This window comes from Penaeus japonicus, unplaced genomic scaffold, assembly GCF_977035675.1.
Source record: "Penaeus japonicus unplaced genomic scaffold, GWHDUDI00000001_assembly GWHDUDI00000022, whole genome shotgun sequence".
NCBI lineage: Eukaryota > Metazoa > Arthropoda > Malacostraca > Decapoda > Penaeidae > Penaeus > Penaeus japonicus.
In genome coordinates, this window is record NW_028234424.1 from 3143192 (window position 1) to 3164539 (window position 21348).

At 40.0% G+C, this 21348-nt stretch overlaps 2 protein-coding genes across 2 annotated transcripts in view; one reads left to right on the plus strand and one right to left on the minus strand.

The window, feature by feature from the left end:
* LOC122263130 (uncharacterized) overlaps positions 1-1752 on the plus strand; it is a 3376-nt gene extending 1624 nt beyond the window's left edge. Inside the window, exons 2-4 of the mRNA XM_086549941.1 lie at positions 245-352; positions 523-638; positions 1379-1752. Of these exons, the coding sequence (XP_086406067.1) occupies positions 245-352; positions 523-638; positions 1379-1547 (393 nt within the window). The 3' untranslated portion in view covers positions 1548-1752. The remainder of the gene's footprint in view (positions 1-244; positions 353-522; positions 639-1378) is intronic.
* A 1297-nt stretch (positions 1753-3049) lies between these two features.
* LOC122263133 (uncharacterized) lies at positions 3050-21215 on the minus strand. Its single transcript, XM_043031464.2, has 8 exons — positions 21091-21215; positions 17873-17965; positions 16236-16405; positions 15763-15966; positions 15416-15526; positions 13491-13608; positions 11118-11213; positions 3050-3927 (listed from the first exon to the last, which is right to left on the minus strand). The coding sequence occupies exons 1-8, from the start codon at positions 21136-21138 to the stop codon at positions 3775-3777; spliced, it is 993 nt and encodes a 330-aa protein (XP_042887398.2). The 5' UTR covers positions 21139-21215; the 3' UTR covers positions 3050-3774.
* Between the last annotated feature and the right edge of the window lie 133 nt (positions 21216-21348).

Below are 21348 nucleotides of genomic sequence, written 5' to 3' on the forward strand. Positions count from 1 at the left end.
TGAATTAGATTAGTTATGATGAAAAGATGATTAAAATAATCATGAAAATAATCACACACCCAAACATATATTTGTAAAGTTATATCTAAGTTATATGAAGTTAGAAATTGTGTCTTACATATCTTACCATAATTAAGATAATGTTATCGATCAAGTATTGATATATAATAGATTTTTGGTGATATAGTTAAATCAAGAAACTAGTAGAATTTATATGATTTTCTTTCCTTTTTTGTAACTGCAGATTCAAGAAATTTTACAAGACAAAAAGAACGAATTAGCAAAACTCCAGAAAAAGATTCAGTTCATTGACGAGGACACACAAATAACCAAAAATGACAATGTGGCAGAGGTAAGTTAAAATATAGATATGTATTGTAAATTCATCCCTGTATAGCACAACAGTAACTACATGCTACTTAGTAAAAAAAAAAAATGTGACACCAACATACTATATATCAAACACATTTATTATATTATTACACAAAGTAATATCCACGGCATTGCTCTCATACCCAAAAGGAGCGTGAACTCTTGCAAATATTGGACAGATTCCAGCAGCAGATTACCGAATTCTTCAAGACTTCCAACGTATCAGTCCAAAAGAAGGAAAGTGAAATGAAACAGCTTGCAGAGGAGTAAGTGAATATAATTTTTGTCTATGTTTACTTTTGTATTAAGTTAATTTGTATTTGTAGATTAGCATTCTGATTAATAATTCCTGTTATTTTAAATTCCTTTAAAGTTTTTTTTTTTGTGAGACATTAAAAAAGTGTCTCTTCAAATGAAGGGTACTTCATAGAGAGGAGGCATGAAGGAGAATTAATAATCCATAGACTAAGATAGATAATTCTTCTCCACTCTATGAGTATATCTTATTCACATTTAATTCAGTTTATACACTAATTTCCATTTTCAGAACTGTCTTGAAAAGCTGTCATTTGTTAGGTTTCATGACTCTTTGTGATACTGTTACACTAGATCTGTGACCTAAGGTTCATGAGGTGATTAATAGAGAATCTGCTTTTCTGAAGGAGTCACAAACTATTCATTCTTACATTAACTCTTCCAAGCAATTCTCCTTTTTTAGAATGAGAAAATAAAGGTTCCTCACTCGCTGTACTATAATACATGAAGGTCTTTAAGATGACTAATTTTTTAAAACCATTGAAATCAGAGTTATAAATTAAGTATGGTCCTTATTTCACAAAGCAGTTTAATTTATGGATTTTCAGTTTAATCAGATATGTATCTAATCATAATATTACTATGTAGACTATCACCTAAGAGCTCTCACTTAATTTCATAATATTTACTATATTTCTAACTGTTATTATCGATCCAAACCATGCATTAAATTGATAACATCATCTTGCAGACTAATGATATTGAAAGAGCAACTCAAGGATCGCAAAAGATTAGGCATGGAATTTTTGGTGCGAGTTTCTCAAGCAGCCATTAAACACGTCGAGTGGGAGCAAGAGAGAGCACTTCGGTATCAGAATAATGTTGAAACTATTTGCGTGGATTTGATTAAAGAATTATGAAAATGTGAAAAATAAATCATTAATAGTTATCTATTTTAATATGTTTTTAAAATATGCTTTATATATAGGTAGATATAATGATAAATATATAGGAGGTTTAAATGCTCTTGTATATCTCTGTGATTTGTGCATTTTTAGCGTGAAACTAAATATTTGAAATTTTCACTGCGTGTTTTATTGAATAAAATCTGTAATTTATCTGAAATGTGTTTAGAATTCCAAAAAAATACATTATAGCAAACAAACAAACAAAAAAACATCAATACAGTCTCAAAAAATTACAAGAACATATCCAAAAAAAATTAATGAAAGAATTGAGTTCTTGGGGTGCCATTGAAGTAAAAATAGTATTGATATTCCAGAAATTCCAGAGGAGAGGGAGAGAGAGAGAGAGAGAAAGAGAGAGAAAGAAAGAAAGAAAGAGAGAGAGAGGGGGAGATAGAGAAAGAGAGAGAGAAAACAGACATAGAGAAATAGAGAAATCAACAGGCAGACATACAAGCAGACAGACAGATACAGGAAACCAAAATCTCGCCCTCTTCTGACAACCAACAAAGCATAAAAAAAAGTTTCTATCCCCATTCAGAGATAAATTTCCCCAAACAGTGTCTTCAGCATCTGGTCTCCATGGTAACTTCAATGTGAGGAAGACAGAGTGAACTGAATCTTAACCCTTAACTTAACTCGACTTAGTCAGAGATATTACTGAAAACCAGGCAATGATAAGTAGCTTAAAAGCATCACCTATAAATTTAGAAGTTTCCCCAGATCTCCAGTTATAGAAAATGGATATATGCTGAACGGTATAGATATAAAGAGACTGTGAATGCTGTTTATGCTGCAACAAGAGCTATCAATGAGGTAGCAACATCATTTGCAAAAAGAGCTACATCTCAAGTGTTGTTTTTTATGTGAACTTTTCTCCCCTAATTTTAATAAAAGATATTAATATCATTAAGGAGATGTCTTCATTATTTTTTTTATTGTTGTTATCGTTATTGATATGATGACTTTTTACTTTATTTTATCATCCTTATCACCAAATTCTTACATTTGGTGCTGTATATCATAGAACCCTGAGTTTGGCATAGTGTGTAAAATAGAACAAGACTATTCAATAGTTAATTTCCTTTAATTATTCGTAATGTTTTTTGTATGCCTCTGTCTTGTTTTCTCTCTGTATCTGTGACTGTCTGTCTGTCTGTCTGTCTGTCTGTCTGTCTGTCTGTCTGTCTGTCTGTCTGTCTGTCTGTCTGTCTGTCTGTCTGTCTGTCTGTCTGTCTGTCTGTCTGTCTGTCTGTCTGTCTGTCTGTCTGTCTGTCTGTCTGTCTGTCTGTCTGTCTGTCTGTCTGTCTGTCTGTCTGTCTGTCTGTCTGTCTGTCTGTCTGTCTCTCTCTCTCTCTCTCTCTCCACCCACACGTGTATCTCATTTTAATTCTCTCTCTCTCTCTGTCTCTTTATCTGCTTATACATTAAAATTCTGCCAAGGATAAATACAAGTCTTAAATGTTAAGCTTTATTTTGTTCAGAATGTCAGATTTATTGGGAATTCCAACTAGACTATTTTCATCACATAGTGTAGAATAAATGATAAGTGTCTAAAATCAATATAATACGACACCCATTTCACCTCCAAAACAAAGTAATATTTCGAAGTTGAGTCTAAATTCTAGATTCTAAATTCTCTTCGGGGTTTGAAAATAAACATGATTCTGTTTGGCATCTTTAATTTATGCTCTTACTAAATCCGCAATGTTGGCCAGAGTGGGAGGGAGGGGGAGGTGGTGGTGCCACGACCAAGAAAGGGTGCCAGGAATTTAATTAGTAGTGGCTTGATGGTGGCAGTGATAAGACCAGAAGAAAGGGTTATAGTTAGTATTACAAGAGAAATAACAATTATCGAGAGGTTAGCAGTGCCACGACTTAGAAAAAAGAGGTGTCAGTGAATGAATAAGCCTAGCAGTGCCAAGGCCGAGAGTTGGTACTTCCACGACTTCGAAGGTGTCAGAGATGTTAAAAGTGCCACGAAGAGAGGTGTGTCAGTGCCAAAAAAAAAGTCACCAGTGCCAATGCAGATGATAATAACAATAACACCATAACCCAAAAACAAGATCACAAAAAACAAAAAAAAAAGAAAGAAAACCCAATTAACAGACACCCCTCCCCTCCGCTCCCCCCCTCGCCCCCCTCCAAAAAAAAGGGAAAAAAAAGGCAAGAGAGATGTCCACTAGTGCTGTTGCCAAGCCTGGGAGGTCACAGGCGAGGTCGGGTACCAGGTGATGGCGTGGACTCGAAGTTCCCCGCTGCCATGGTTGTCCTCGTTCACCACAATGCGCAGGGGCCGGCTTTCCCACTGGCTTATTCTGGCTTGGCGGCGTGGCTGTGGGAGAGAGGGGAGGGGGGAGGGGAGGGGAGGGGGGAGGGGGATTGACTTGTTTAAAAAAGGGATTACATCTCTCTCTCTCTCTCTCTCTCTCTCTCTTCTCTCTCTCTCTCTCTCTCTCTCTCTCTCTCTCTCTCTCTCTCTCTCTCTCTCTCTCTCTCTATATATATATATATATATATATATATATATATATATATATATTTATATATATATACTTATCTATGTATTTGTTTGGTTACTTATCATCACTTTTATATGCTTATTTTTTTCTCTATCGTTACTATTGCTTATATTATTTTTATTATTATAATTACTCATAATTACTCATTTTTGGTGAATGTAAAAGATTCATGATAAAAATAATGAACAAAGCTGACAATAATACAGACTAATGATAATTAGATAATCTTATCTTTTTCATAATCATCATCATCTGATTATCATCATTATCATTGTTAGTATTATCACTTCCACCACTACTGTTACTACTACTACTACTATTACTAACTACTACTACTATTATTGATATTATTACATCTACTACCATCATCATTACCACTTCTAGTAGTATCATAACTGCTGAAGTTATTAAGAACTATCACGAATAGGAGTGCTCTCATCACTACTACAACAACTACTACTATTACTACTACTAACATTACTAATACTGCTAATACTAATTTTACTGCTCCTACTACTACAACTACTGTATTATTACTACCACTACTTCAACTACTACTAATACTTCTGTTACAATTACTACTCTTACTATTTCTACTACTGTTACTACTATTAATTCTACGACTAGTACTACTATTAAAAGTATTACTTCAACAACAACTACTACTATTACAACAACAATGGCTACTACAACTCTACAACCACAACCGCCACTACTACTACTACTACCACCACTACTACTACTAACACCACCACCACTACCACCACTACTACTACTACCACTACTACTACTACCACTACCACTACTACTACTACTACTACTACCACCACCACCACTACTACTACTACCACCACTACTACTACCACCACCTCTCCTCCTACTTCCGTTGCACTGACCTTGGGGCAGAAGTAGTGTATCCCATTGGTTGGGGAATCTGCACGTAGATGTCCTCTCCAGCCAAGACCATCACGTGGAAGCAAGGGCCATTCTGGATGTGAAGGAAGGCGAGTTAGTATTTTCTCTTTTCTTTTTTCTCTCTCTCTCTATCTCTGTTTCTGCCTCTCTGTGGAAGGCGAGTTAGTGTTTTCTCTTTTTTTTCTCTATCTCTGTTTCTTGCTCTCTGTGTCTGTGTCTTTGGCTGTCACTCTTTCTTTTTTCTCTTTTTTTCTGTCTGTTTGTTTTTTGTGTCTCTTTTCTCTCTCACCTCTTGCTTTTTCTTTCTCTTTTCCTTTGTCTGTGTTACTGTTTATTCTGTCTGTCTGTCTGTCGAGGTTGTGTATATGTTTGTCTGTTTCTGTCTGTCTCCTTCTCTGTTGTCATTTTTCCCGCTCTGTCTCTGACTGTTTCTTTGTCTGTATGTCTGTGTTTGTTTATGTCTTTGTGTATGTGTCTGTCTCTGTCTAAATTACATCTGCCTGTAATAACTCCGTCAGTCCATTTTCTTCCCTATCTATCTCAATCTGTCTATGTGTCTGTGTATGTGTCTGTCTCTTCTGTCAGTTTTCCCAGTTCTCAGACTTTCCCTGTCTCTCTGTCTCTGTTTTCAGTCTTTCCCTTCATGTCTCTGTCTTTGTCTGCTGTGTGTGTCTCTCTCTCTCATTTATGAAAAATAAACATCCTCACGCATCACCTATATACCTTCTCCCTCCCTTCCTTTCTTCCTATAAACCCGTCTTCTCTTCCCTCTCCCTTCCCGCCTTTTCTCCTAACCCAACACCACACCCACCAAACCCACAACACCCTCTTCCTCCCACCCACCACCCACCCAACCACCACACCACCCACCCACTCACCCCACCACACCACACCCACCACACCTATACCACACCACCCTCTTCCCCCACCCACCCACCCACCCACCACACCACACCACACCAACCCTCTTCCCCCACCACACACACACCCCACCCCCACACCACACCATACCACCCACACCACCCTCTTCCTCCCACCCGCCCACCACCCCACCACACCACACCATACCACACCACCCTCCCCCCCACCCACCCACCACATACCCACACCACACCCACCCACCATACCACACCACCCTCTTCCCCCCACCCACCCACCCACCCCCACACCACACCACACCCACACCACCCTCTTCCTCCCACCCACCCACCCACCACCCCCCCACACACACCAACTCCCACACCCACAACCCCCTCCCCCCCACACACCCACCACACCAAACACTCCACACCACCCTCTTCCTCCCACCCACCTACTCACCCCACCACACCCCACACCACCTCTTCCTCCCACCCACCCACCACACCAACCACACACCCCTTATCCTCCCCCCCACCCACCCACCCCACCACACCACCCTCTTACTCCCACCCACCCACCCCCCCACCATACCATACCACACCACCCTCTTCCCTCCCACCCACCTACTCCACCCCACCACACCACACCACACCAACCACACCACCCTCTTCCTTCCTCCCACCCAACCACCACACCCACCACACCACACCACACCACCCTCTTCCCACCCACCCACCCACCCCACCCCACCACACCACCCTCTTCCTCCCACCCACCCACCCAACCACCACACCCACCACCCTCTTCTCCCACCCACCCAACACCCCACCACACCACACCCACCAAACCACACCTCGACACAGGTTCTTTCCTCTTGTCGTTATCGTCCTCCCACCCACCCACCCCCCCCACACACGCAACCACACCACACACCCTCTTCCCACCCACCCACCCACCCACACACACCACACCAACCACACCACTCATCCACCCACCCACCCACCCCCCCCCACCACACCACACCACACCACCCTCTTCCTCCCACCCACCCACCACACCACACCACACCTTCACCACACCATACCACAACCACCCTCCTCCCCCCACCCACCCACCCACCACACCACACCACACCACCCCTTCCTCCCCCCCCCACACCACCCACCCCACCCACAACCCATCACACCATTTCTCCACCCACCCTCTGCCTCCCTCCACCCACCCCCCACCACCTACACACCCCCCCTCTTATCCCCCACGCCACCTACTCACTCCCCACCACACACCACACCACACCATACCACCCACCCTCTTCCTCCCACCCACACCACCACACCACACCATACCTACACCCACTCTTCCTCCCACCCACCCACCCACCCCACCCACCACCCTCTTCCCTCCCACCCCCCCACCCACCCCACCACTCCACTCCACACCACCCACTTCCTCCACCCACCACCACACAACCCCACCACACCACACCACACCACACCACGGCTGCCCCTCTTCCTCCCACCACCCACCCACCACACACCACACCCACACCAACCCACCACAGCCACACACACCCCGCCTCTTCTCCCACCCACCCACCCACCCACACCCACACACCCCACACCACACCACCACACCACCCACACACACCAACCACACCCACCACACCCACCACCCACTACCACTCCACACCTCACCACCACACTTCTCCACCCACCCACCCACCACACCACACCCCACCACACCCCCACCACACACTCACCTTACCTTCATCACAATAACTCAAACTTCTGTCCAGGTTGAATGGCGGCCAGTGCTCCCCGAGGAAGTCCTTGGAGCTGTCAGGTGTCATCTCCCGTCGTACTTGGTCATTCTTCATTTCACCACTTCCTGTAGGAGGGAAGGGACGACGTCGAGGATGAGGTCGTCCTTGGGAATAAAAAAAAAAGAAAGGAAAAAGGTCGAGAAAGGAGAAGGGACATGGGGAGGCAGATGATCAGATGGGAGGAAGAGGAGGGGAGGGGGAGGGAGAGAAACGGGAGAGGGGAGGGTGAGTAAGAGACGAAAAAATATTGTGAAAGGGAGATAGGGGTAGAGTTGTAAGGAAAAAATAAGAAAAGGAAAGGAATGAGAGAGAAAGAGAGTGATTGATGGATAGCGAGAGAGAAAGAGGGAAAAAATTAATATGAAAGAGAGAGAAAATGAGCGAGAGAGATAAAAGAAATTGATGGAGAGCGAGTAGAGAAAAGAGAGAAAAATAATATGAAAAGAGAGAAAATGCGAGTGAGATTTAAAAAGAAATGATGGAGACGCGAGAGATAAAGAGAGAAAAAAAAAATAAGAAAGAGAGGAAAAGGAGAAGAGAAATAAAAAGAAATTGATGGCGAGCGAGAGAGAAAGAGAGAAAAATAATAAGAAAAGAAGAGAAGAAAATGAGGGGGAAATAGAAAAGAAATTGTGTGGATAGTGACGGAAGAGAGGGGAAACATGATGAGAAAGAGTGAGAAAAGGACCGAGCGGAAATAGAGATTAAAATTTATGGGAATGGCCAAGAGAGAAGAAAAACAAATATGAGGAAAGAGAGAAAATGGTGGAATTTAGTGAGAGAGAATAAAAAGGTAAAAAAAAAATGTATAAAATATAAGAGAAAGAGAGGGTAAATTTGATGGACAGCGAGAAAGAAAGAAAGAAAAAAGAAAAAGAAAAAGGAAAGAACATGAGATAGAAAGAGAAAGAAATTGATGGATAGCGAGAGAGAAAGAAGAAGAAAAAAAAACATGAAAAAGAAAGACAATCAGGAGGAGAGAAAGAGAAGGAAATTGAAGGATAGCGAGGAGAAAGAAAGAAAGAGATAAGAGAGAATTAAGTTGATGAATAACGCGAGTGATAGTGGACGAAAGAAGGATTAGCGAAGGGAAGGGGAAGGAGAAAGAGAAAGTAAGATATATGATGAATGGCACCAGACCTGAAGAAAACTTTAGGCAAACTAGACGGAACAATACACAAATTATTGGGATTTCTGTGGTTTGCCATTGAAGTTATTATCATATTTTCATTATTACTACTACATAACACACTGTTTTATTATGAACATTAATATTATTTCCTATTATTGTTTTATTATCACTGTTGTTATAATAATCTCATTAGCATTAGAAATTATTTAATCTTCTTCTTATCATAATTATCATTATTATCATCATTCCTTCATCATTAATCATAATTACTCAGATCAAAGAGGGACTAAGATTGGGGTGAGGATAATATGATACTCATCCTTTTTGGATGTAGTAATCACTTGTCTCAATAACTCGTCCAAAGTCAAAGTCAAAAAAGTCTGATCATTATCACGATTATCAAATTTCTTCATCATCTTCCTCTCATTGCTAGAGACCTCATTACCTCACGACCTCTCCATATCACAACCTCATACCAAATCAACATCCCAACCCATCACATAACATCATCACATCACATCACAACTCAACCCAATCCCAACACATCATCTGTCACGTCAACTATCATATCCCAACTCACCAATCACATCACAACCAACCCATCACATCACCCTCATCACTCCCAACCATCATTAACCCATCATATCCACCTACCAATCTCATAACTACACATCACATCCCAACCCCGTCCGTACATATCATCTACATCAACCTCAACCCCATCCCAACCCCATCACATCACGTCAACCACATCATATCCCAACCTCACCACATCACATCACATCCCAACCCTATCTCCATCACAACCATCACATCACTAACCTCATCACCTACTCTGTCATTTATCGGGTGGAACGGCGGAGATGAAGGGCTGAAGGAAGATGTTCTTGGTTCCAGTCGAAGATGTCACTTTTTCCGGTTCCACATCCAACCGGGAGAGCCCACGCTGGGTTTGGGAAGAGGCGGGTAAGTTTAGGAATTTATTAGGGAGAAGACAAAGTGAAAAACGTAAGATAAAAATTAATAAAGAAAGAAATAGAAAGAGCAGAAAAAGATAAGAGACAGATTGATTTAATTCTTCTATACGAAGCATCAAATCCACCCCCCCTCCCCCCCCTTTCCCCTTCCCGGCTTTCCCACTGGCTTATTCTGGCTTGGCGGCGTGGCTGTGGGAGAGAGGGGAGGGGGGAGGGGAGGGGAGGGGGGAGGGGGATTGACTTGTTTAAAAAAGGGATTACATCTCTCTCTCTCTCTCTTCTCTCTCTCTTTCTCTCTTCTATCTCTCTCTCTCTCTCTCTCTCTCTCTCTCTCTCTCTCTCTCTCTCTCTCTCTCTCTCTCTCTCTATATATATATATATATATATATATATATATATATATATATATATATATATACTTATCTATTTATTTGTTTGGTTACTTATCATCACTTTTATATGCTTATATTTTTCTCTATCGTTACTATTGCTTATATTATTTTTATTATTATAATTACTCATAATTACTCATCTTTGGTGAATGTAAAAGATTCATGATAAAAATAATGAACAAAACTGACAATAATACAGATTAATGATGATTAGATAATCTTATCTTTTTCATAATCATCATCATCTGATTATCATCATTATCATTGTTAGTATTATCACTTCCACTATTATTACTACTACTACTACTATTACTAACTACTACTACTATTATTGATATTATTACATCTACTACCATCATCATTACCACTTCTAGTAGTATCATAACTGCTGAAGTTATTAAGAACTATTACGACTAGGAGTGCTCTCGTCACTACTACAACAACTACTACTATTCCTACTACTAACATTACTAATACTGCCAATACTAATTTTACTGCTCCTACTACTACAACTACTGTATTATTACTACCACTACTTCAACTACTACTAATACTTCTGTTACAATTACTACTGTTACTATTACTACTACTGTTACTACTATTAATTCTACGACTAGTACTACTATTAAAAATACTACTTCAACAACAACTACTACTATTACAACAACAATGGCTACTACAACTCTACAACCACAACCACCACTACTACAACCACCACCACTACTACTACCACTACTATTGCCACCACCACCACTACTACCACCACTACCACTACTACCACCTCTCCTACTACTACCACCACCACTACTACTACCACCACTACTACTACCACCACCACCACTACTACTACTACCACCACCACTACTACTACCACTACCCCTCCTCCTACTTCCGTTGCACTGACCTTGGGGCAGAAGGTATGAGTGTATCCCATTGGTTTGGGAATCTGCACGTAGATGTCCTCTCCAGCCAAGACCATCACGTGGAAGCAAGGGCCATTCTGGATGTGAAGGAAGGCGAGTTAGTATTTTCTCTTTTCTTTTTTCTCTCTCTCTCTTTCTCTGTTTCTGCCTCTCTGTGGAAGGCGAGTTAGTGTTTTCTCTTTTTTTTCTCTCTTTCTCTGTTTCTGCCTCTCTGTGTCTGTGTCTTTGTCTGTCTCTCTTTCTTTTTTCTCTTTTTTTCTGTCTGTTTGTTTGTTTGTTTGTCTCTTTCTCTCTCTCACTCTCTGCTTTTTCTTTCTCTTTTCCTTTGTCTGTGTTTCTGTTTTTTCTGTCTGTCTGTCTGTTTGTGTATATGTATGTGTCTGTTTCTGTCTGTCTCCCTGTCTCTGTCTGTCAGTTTTTCCCTCTCTGTCTCTGACTGTTTCTTTGTCTGTATGTCTGTGTTTGTTTATGTCTTTGTGTATGTGTCTGTCTCTGTCTGTCTGCCTGTCTCCGTCAGTCAGTTTTTTTCCCTATCTATCTCAATCTGTCTATGTGTCTGTGTATGTGTCTGTCTCTGTCTGTCAGTTTTCCCAGTCTCTCAGACTTTCCCTGTCTATCTCTGTCTCTGTTTGTCAGTCTTTCCCTTCATGTCTCTGTCTTTGTCTGTCTGTGTGTGTGTCTCTCTCTCTCAGTTTATGAAAAATAAACATCCTTACGCATCACCTATATACCTTCTCCCTCTCTTCCTTTCTTCCTATAAACCCTTCTTCTCTCCCTCTCCCTTCCCTCCTTTTCTCCTAATCCTCCCACCCACTCTCACTTCTTATCCACCCTCCCTCCCTCCCTCCCACCTATAATACCCACCTCTCACCCACTCTTCCTTCCTCCCTCTCTCCCTCCCTTCTTCCCACCCCGTACCACCCACCAACCCTCTTCCTCCCACCCACCCACCCCACCACACCACACCCACCACATCACACCACCCTCTTCCTCCCACCCACCCACCCAACCACCACACCACACCACCCTCTTCCTCCCACCCACCTACTCACCCCACCACACCACACCCACCACACCATACCACACCACCCTCTTCCTCCCACCCACCCACCCACCCACCACACCACACCACACCACCCTCTTCCTCCCACCCACCCACCCACCCCACCACACCACACCATACCACACCACCCTCTTCCTCCCACCCACCCACCCACCCCACCACACCACACCATACCACACCACCCTCTTCCTCCCACCCACCTACTCACCCCACCACACCATACCACACCACCCTCTTCCTCCCACCCACCCACCACACCACACCACACCACCCTCTTCCTCCCACCCACCCACCCACCCCACCACACCACCCTCTTCCTCCCACCCACCCACCCAACCACCACACCACACCACCCTCTTCCTCCCACCCACCTACTCACCCCACCACACCACACCCACCACACCATACCACACCACCCTCTTCCTCCCACCCACCCACCCACACCCACCACAGCCACCCACCACTCCCCCCTCTTCCTCCCACCCACCCACCCCCCCCCCCACACCACACCATACCACACCACCCTCTTCCTCCCACCCACCCACCCCCCCCACCACACCACACCATACCACACCACCCTCTTCCTCCCACCCACCCACCACACCACACCACACCCACCACACCATACCACACCACCCTCTTCCTCCCACCCACCCACCCACCCACCACACCACACCACACCACCCTCTTCCTCCCACCCACCCACCCACCCCACCACACCACACCCACCACACCATACCACACCACCCTCTTCCTCCCACCCACCCACCCACCACACCATATCACACCACACCACCCTCTTCCTCCCACCCACCTACTCACCCCACCACACCACACCACACCATACCACACCACCCTCTTCCTCCCACCCACCCACCACACCACACCATACCACACCACCCTCTTCCTCCCACCCACCCACCCACCCCACCACACCACCCTCTTCCTCCCACCCACCCACCCACCCCACCACACCATACCACACCACCCTCTTCCTCCCACCCACCTACTCACCCCACCACACCACACCACACCCACCACACCACACCACCCTCTCCCTCCCACCCACCCACCCACCCCACCACACCACACCACACCCACCACACCACACCACACCACCCTCTTCCTCCCACCCACCCACCCACCACACCACACCACACCACACCCACCACACCACACCACACCCACCACACCCACCACACCACACCACACCACACCACACCACCCTCTTCCTCCCACCCACCCACCCACCCACCACACCCCACCACACCACACCACACCCTCACCTTACCTTCATCACAATAACCTCAAACTTCTGTCCAGGTTGAATGGGCGGCCAGTGCTCCGAGGACGTCCTGGAGCTGTCAGGTGTCCATCTCCCGTCGTACTTGTCATTCATCACCACTTCCCTGTAGGAGGAGAAGGGACGTCGAGGATGAGGTCGTCCTTGGGATAAAAAAAAAAGAAAGAAAAAGGTCGAGGAGAAGGAACAGGGAGGCAGATGATCAGATGGGAGGAAGAGGAGGGAGGGGGAGGGAGAGAGGGAGAGGGAGGGAGTAAGAGGAAAAAATATTGTGAAAGGGGAGATAGGGGTAGAGTGTAAGGAAAAATAAAGAAAAGGGAAAGGAATGAGAGAGAAAGAGAGTGATTGATGGATAGCGAGAGAGAAAGAGAGAAAAATAATATGAAAGAGAGAGAAAATGAGAGAGAAATAGAAAGAAATTGATGGAGAGCGAGAGAGAAAGAGAGAAAAATAATATGAAAGAGAGAGAAAATGAGAGAGAGATAAAAAGAAATTGATGGAGAGCGAGAGATAAAGAGAGAAAAATAATAAGAAAGAGAGAAAAGGAGAGAGAAATAAAAAGAAATTGATGGAGAGCGAGAGAGAAAGAGAGAAAAATAATAAGAAAGAGAGAAAATGAGGGGGAAATAGAAAGAAATTGGTGGATAGTGAGAGAGAGGGAATGATGAGAAAGAGTGAGAAAAGGAGAGCGAAATAGAGATAAATTTATGGATGGCAAGAGAGAAAGAAAAACAAATATGAGAAAGAGAGAAAATGGTGGATAGTGAGAGAGAAAAAAGGTAAAAAAAAAGTATAAAAATAAGAGAAAGAGAGGAAAATTGATGGACAGCGAGAAAGAAAGAAAAAGAAAAAGAAAAAGAAAGAACATGAGATAGAAAGAGAAAGAAATTGATGGATAGCGAGAGAGAAAGAAGAAGAAAAAAAACATGAAAAAGAAAGACATCAGGAGAGAGAAAGAGAAGGAAATTGATGGATAGCGAGAAAGAAAGAAAGAGATAAGGAGACATAAGTTGATGAATAGCGAGAGATAAGGAAGAAAGAAGGATTAGCGAAGGGAAGGAGAAAGAGAAAGTAAGAATATATGATGATGGCACCAGACCTGAGAACTTTAGCAACTAGATGAACAATAACACAAATTATTGGGATTTCTGTGGTTTGCCATTGAACGTTATAATAATTTTCATTATTACTACTACTAACACTGTTTTTATTATGAACATTAATATTATTCCTATTATTGTTATCATTATCACTGTTGTTACTAATATCATTAGCATCATTATATTCAATCTTCTTCTTATCATTATTATCATTATTATCATCATTCCATCATTATCATAATTACTCAGATCAAAGAGGGACTAAGATTGGGGTGAGGATAACCTATGTTACCTCATCCTTTTGAGATGTACGTAATCACTTGTCTCAATAAACTCGTCAAAGTCAAAGTCAAAAAAGTCTGATCATTATCACGATTATCAAATTTCTTAATCATCTTCCCTCTCATTGCCTAGAGACCTCATTACCTCACGACCTCACCATATCACAACCTCATCACCACATCACATCCCAACCCCATCACATAACATCACAACCTCACCACATCCCAACCACATCACATCACGTCACAACCTCATCATATCCCAACCCCATCACATCACATCACATCCCCATCACATCACAACCTCATCACATCCCAACATCATAACCTCATCATATCCCAACCTCACATAACAACCTCATCACATCACATCCCAACCCCGTCACATATCATCACATCACAACCTCACCACATCCCAACCACATCACATCACGTCACAACCTCATCATATCCCAACCTCACCACATCACATCACATCCCAACCCCATCACATCACATCACAACCCCATCACATCACAACCTCATCACCTACTTGTCATTATCGGGGTGGAACCGGCGGAGATGAAGGCTGAAGAAGATGTCATCTTGGTTCCAGTCGAAGATGTCACCATCTTCCGGTTCCCACATCAACCGGAAGCCCACGCTGGGTTTGGGAGAGGCGGGTAAGTTAGGAATTTATTAGGGAACGAAGACAAGAAAACGGTAAATAAAAAGATAAAAGAAAGAAAGAAGAGAAGAAAAAAATATAGAGACAGATTGATTTATTCTCTATACGAAGCATCAACTTCACCCCCTCCCCCCTCCCCTCCCTTCCTCCGTTAATAAAGCCCCCCTACCCCACCCTACCCACCCACTCCAACCCACCGCCCAGAGACTCACTTGGCTTCCGTCTCGAGGCTAAGGATGACCTCGACGGCAAAATCGTCATCCTGCGTGAGCGAAGTGGAGAGCGAGCGAAGAGGATGGGGCGCTGGGCGGTTTCGTGTGGGATCATAGACCTGACTGGCTCCGTGTTGTAACCGGGCTGTCCTTTGCCACACGTTCTTGGCCATGAATGTGTTCCAGATGATGGGCATGGCGATTCTAGGAAGGGGAGGAAGAGGTAAAGAAGTGAGGGAATGTAAGGAGGGTAAAAATATGGGGGATGGGAAGGGTGTGTTTAAAAAAGGGGGCTCGGGGGAGACATTAGCGTTATGGAAAACGGGAATTCTATGTCATAGAAAACGGTTTAGAGGGGAGACTACATTTATATCGAGGCAGTCTCAATATGACCATCTCGAAGAAACAGTTTCATATTAACCCACACCTATACAAGCATTAATAACCGCAATCCTTCCAAAGAAAAATAATACCTGCTAATGCCCAATAATTCGGTGACAATCCTCGAATTGTTGGCTGCCTCCTGAGCCAAAATGTCGTACCGGTCATACCATGTGTTGCGCTTCGTTGCCAGATCCACGAAGCTGCTGTGCATGGCTTCCACGAGGCGCCTTATTTGGTTGTTCCCGTTGCCGTCTTGCTCCTGGAATGAGGTAGGATCAGCTGTGGTGGAGGATAGGTCTTACTCAAGATAGGGCCAGCTGTCAGGATATTGCCAAGAGGAAGTCAGCAGTTGTCGTTAAGAAGTGTCGGTTTTCCGGTAGATTATCAGACGAAGGTCAGCAGAGCGTCAGACAAAGGTTAACTCTTAGGAGAATATCAGGTGTTAGCTATTGGTAAATTGCCATGATGAAGTCAGCAATAGAAATAATGCTTAATATTCAGTAGAACATTAGAGAGATAGGTATTACGAGAAAGGGTTCTAGAGGGTGCATCCTACCCAGGTCAAAGAGGACTCGCATGAAACATGACATGAAACCTAAGTAAAAAAACAAAAAACAAAGAAAAAGCAGGCTGACTAAAGCAGAAGGAAAGGAGCCTGAAATAATCTTTACATCCGTTGATAAAAGTCCCAGAAGCCTTGAAGAGGAAGGTTACCTGTCAGTAGACCATCAGCAGGATGTTAGCAACCAGGAGAACATCAATTATTGTGAGAAGAAAGTGACTGAAGAAAGTGACAGCTAACAGCAGACGACGTGAAAATGATCAGTTATAATAATGTGAGAGGTTGCTGTCAGGAGAACGTCAACTGCTGTGAAGATTCGTAAGGTTGGCAAGATTGCAAAATACCAGCTGTTGCAAAATACCAGCTGTTGCAAAATGCCAGCTGTTGCAAAATACCAGCTGTTGCAAAATACCTGCTGTATACCAGGGAATAATGTCAGCAAACAGTCTGTGTCTACTTTACTGAGCCGGAACAGGTAATACAATTTTCCTTTTGATATTGAGGTCCTTGGTGAATACAGCTTTAAAATTGCAGAAATAAATAGATCTTTTAAGAGAGTTGCTGCTTCAGGAAAGAAAATATGCTATAGATATGAGTGGAAGATGTCGGAAAAGAAAAAAGGGAAAGCTCTATGGTTATAAGGAGAAGCACTATTTTTTAAAATCGATTTCCTTTTCATTCTAAAACAATTAAGGTAATTATATAAAAAAAATCAATTTTTCTTTTAGATATATCATATAATTATTTCATTTTCGCATTTTCAACACAGCACAGCGATCGAACAACTTTAACCAGATGACGTAATATATCCATAGAAGAGAAAAATGAAGAGAGAGAATGAAAAAGGAAGTAGATATTGACTCATTTCATTACCTTGTCAACGGATAGAAGAGAAAGGAGAGAGAGAAAGAAAGAGAGAGATAGAGAGAGAGAGAGATAGATAGAGAGAGAGAGAGAGAGAGCGAGAGAGAAAATAGATTCAATAATTCCACTACCAAATTGAAAAAACAACAAGAAGTAACAAAAACCTAAACATTGAAACACAGATACAAAAAAAAAAAAAAAAAAAACAGCCGAAGACCAAAAAAAAAAAGAAGAAAAAAACCTAAGACCAAAAAAGAAAAGAAATAAAGAAAATTTAGAAACTAAAATAAATTACATTACCTCATCACTGTCAGGTTCGTCTGCCTGGAGTTCATCTTTTGAGTTCGTATCCCCTTCGAACCAGTTCAGAACACCGGCTTGTGTCGGGGTGACCTGGATAGCATAGTATGAGGGATAGATAGGATGTGGATAATGGTATATAGGTTATGTATGTGTGAAAGGATAAAAAGGGTTGATAGATGTGTAGAGGTATGAAATTTTAAAGTTTGTTTTTTGCTTGTTTTGATGCTGTTGGTAGTGTTTTATATTCATTGTTAATTGTATATATTTTTTTGTTCGTGTTAGTATTTATGATTTTTTTTTTTTTTTTTGTATATATCCGTGATATTTAGTATTATTTTTTATATTGTGGAGTTGAACATCAATAAAAGCGTAAAGAAAACGGAACTAAAGTGGGAACTGCATTTAATAAGGGGAAACTCAAGTAGATTTCAATAACACACAAAACCATTACTATTCATCACCTAACTAATTTTGACATTAGGAAAACCTCGATGTTAAAGGAGATCAAGATTGCAAGCTCTCCATTAGGAACTAGATTTATCCCACGGAGATAACACCTTTTAACTTTTATTACTTTTAACCTTTTATATAACGTTTTATCATAACTTCTATAACTTTTTAACTTTTAACTAACTTTTTCACGCGAAGAGCCAAGTCAATTACAAATCAATCTATCTAAGCATCGGTTGAATACAAGTTTACAGTGGGACTTTACACGTAAATTACATGAAATGAATACAGAGAATATTACCCCAACTTAGGGACCAGAAGAAATAGGAAGAAATATGATAACGAAAGATAAGAATTTGAAAGATAACATCCTTGTCACTAACCAGAGCAGTTTCCATAGGCACAGATATTGAAGGAATAATAATTTTGATAATAATAATAATGATGATAATGACGATAACAATGATAATAGTAATAGTGGTAATAGTTGTAATGGTTATGATAGTAATGATGATGATGATAATAACTGTAATGATGTTGATAATGATGATTAAACAATATTACAAAAACAAGAACAATCATAATACCACTGATAATAACAATAATGATATTCATAATAACCATTACTTTGATAATACATTAGAAATACTAATGATAATGATAATAGTACTACTATTACTATAACTACTATTAAGGATAAGGATAATAATGGTGATGGTGTTATAAACAATAAAAAGCAAAAATAGTAATAATAAATATATAGATAATAATCATAACGATGTTCTTATTACTAGTAACAATACAAATGATGATGATAATAATAAAGATGATAAGGATAATAATGATAATAATGATACTACTACTGGTACAAATGTTGACGATGATTATGATAATAATAATAATAACAATAATAATAATAATAAAACTACTACAACAACAACTGCTAATGATAATGATGACAACAATAATAATGATAATAATGATAATAGTAATAATGAAAGCAGCACCAAGGATAATGATATCAGTGATAATTATGATAATGATAATAAGAACAATAACAATGATACAGATAATAACTATGATGATAATGATAACAATAACAATAATTACAAATAAAAATGATAATGATATTGATGATAGTAATAAGAAATAATATCTATAACAATGATAATAATAATGATAACAACAATGATGATGATGATAGTAATAATAACCATGGTAAACATATTAATAATGATAATGATTATGATAATAATGATGATAAAAGTAAAGATGATAATATTACTATTGGTAATAATAATAATGGTGATGGTAGTAATAATTATAATAATATTGATGATAATAATGATGTTGATGATGATAATAATGATAATGATAATGATAGTAATAATAATGATGATAATAATAATAACAATAATTATAATGATAATAACGATAATGATAATAATGATAAAAAATAAAATGATAATGATAATTATGATACTAATAATGTTTTTGATAATAATGATAATGATAATGATAACAACAATAATGATAATAACAACAAAAACGATAATGATAATTTCATGATCATACAAATACTGATGATATAATTATTACAATATTGATAATAACAATAATGATTATTATAACAATTATCCATATTTGAACTACTATTACTAAAAAGACAAATAACTACAACTACAAATGACAATAACAACAACATCGATAATGATAATAGTAATCATAACATAATGATGACATGACAATAATAATGACAGGGTTAATAACAAGAACAACAATATAATGATGATGATAATATTAATATGATAATAATGATAATAATAATGATATCCTAATAAAGATAATTATGATGATGATGAAGATGATAATGATAACACTAACTATCATGATAATGATAATAATGTTAATAACAACAAAACAACAACAACCATGATGATAATAATAATGATGATAATGATAATAGCAATAATGACAATAACAACAATAATGATGATGGTAACAACAATAATAACAATAACGATCATGATAATAAAATGATAATGATACTAATAGTAATAATACTAATGACAAAAAATATAATGATATTAAATTATAATAATAATAATTACCATTCTTATAATAATAACAATTATGATAAAGGTAAACATAATAGTTATGATTATAACCTACCACTACTACTATTAATAATAACGATAATAATTATAGTAATAGTGCTACTACCACAAATGATAATAATAATTATGATATTAATGATAATGATAATGATAAGGATGTTGATGATGATGATAATAATAATAATAAAAAAATAATAATGATAATAAAATAATGATGATAATAATAATGGTGATAATAATAATAATAATAATAACGATAATAACAATAATCATGAAACTGCTACCACTAATAATATCAATAATATTATAGATGATAATGATGATGATAAAAATGATGATTTGATAATGATAAAGCTATTAATGACAATACTAAAGATATTTACGATCAGAATCATAGTAACGATAGTGATAACAGCGGTAACAACAATAATGAATATGATAATCATAATATAGAAAAAATAATAGTAATAATACAAACATTAACAGTAATGAGAAAAATTATGATACCAATGGTAAAAAATGAAAATAATAATCACAATCAAAATAACGATACTCCTAATCATACCAGCAACAACATTAATACTAACAACAACAATAAAAATACCCCCAGAATCCACAATTACAAAGAAACACACAAAAAAATCTCACCGTAAAGGTCAAGCCAAGCAGGAGCAATAACAAGCAGGCGATCTTCATGACTATTCACGCGCCTATGGACTACTTGACTCCATCTGCGACTACGGACTACTAGTTCTTAGAAGACACTACAGATGGCGCTGGTGTTGATTTAGAGTGATGTGAAATGGCGTTATTATAAAAAGGGGTGGAGGGAGGTTTGATATAGCGTGTTAGTTGGGATTATTGTTGTTAGGATTGTTATCTAATTATTGTGGTATTGTTTAATTT

What these genes read in the sequence shown, in the direction of transcription:
- LOC122263133 (XM_043031464.2), bottom strand. Translation starts at nt 21,138, where the DNA reads ATGAAGATCGCCTGCTTGTTATTGCTCCTGCTTGGCTTGACCTTTACG. An exon ending in TGCTTGGCTTGACCTTTACG is followed by an intron (nt 17,966 to 21,090) that starts GTGAGATTTTTT and finishes TATGCTATCCAG; the next exon opens with GTCACCCCGACACAAGCCGG. An exon ending in TTGAGGTTATTGTGATGAAG is followed by an intron (nt 11,214 to 13,490) that starts GTAAGGTGAGGG and finishes CTTCACATCCAG; the next exon opens with AATGGCCCTTGCTTCCACGT.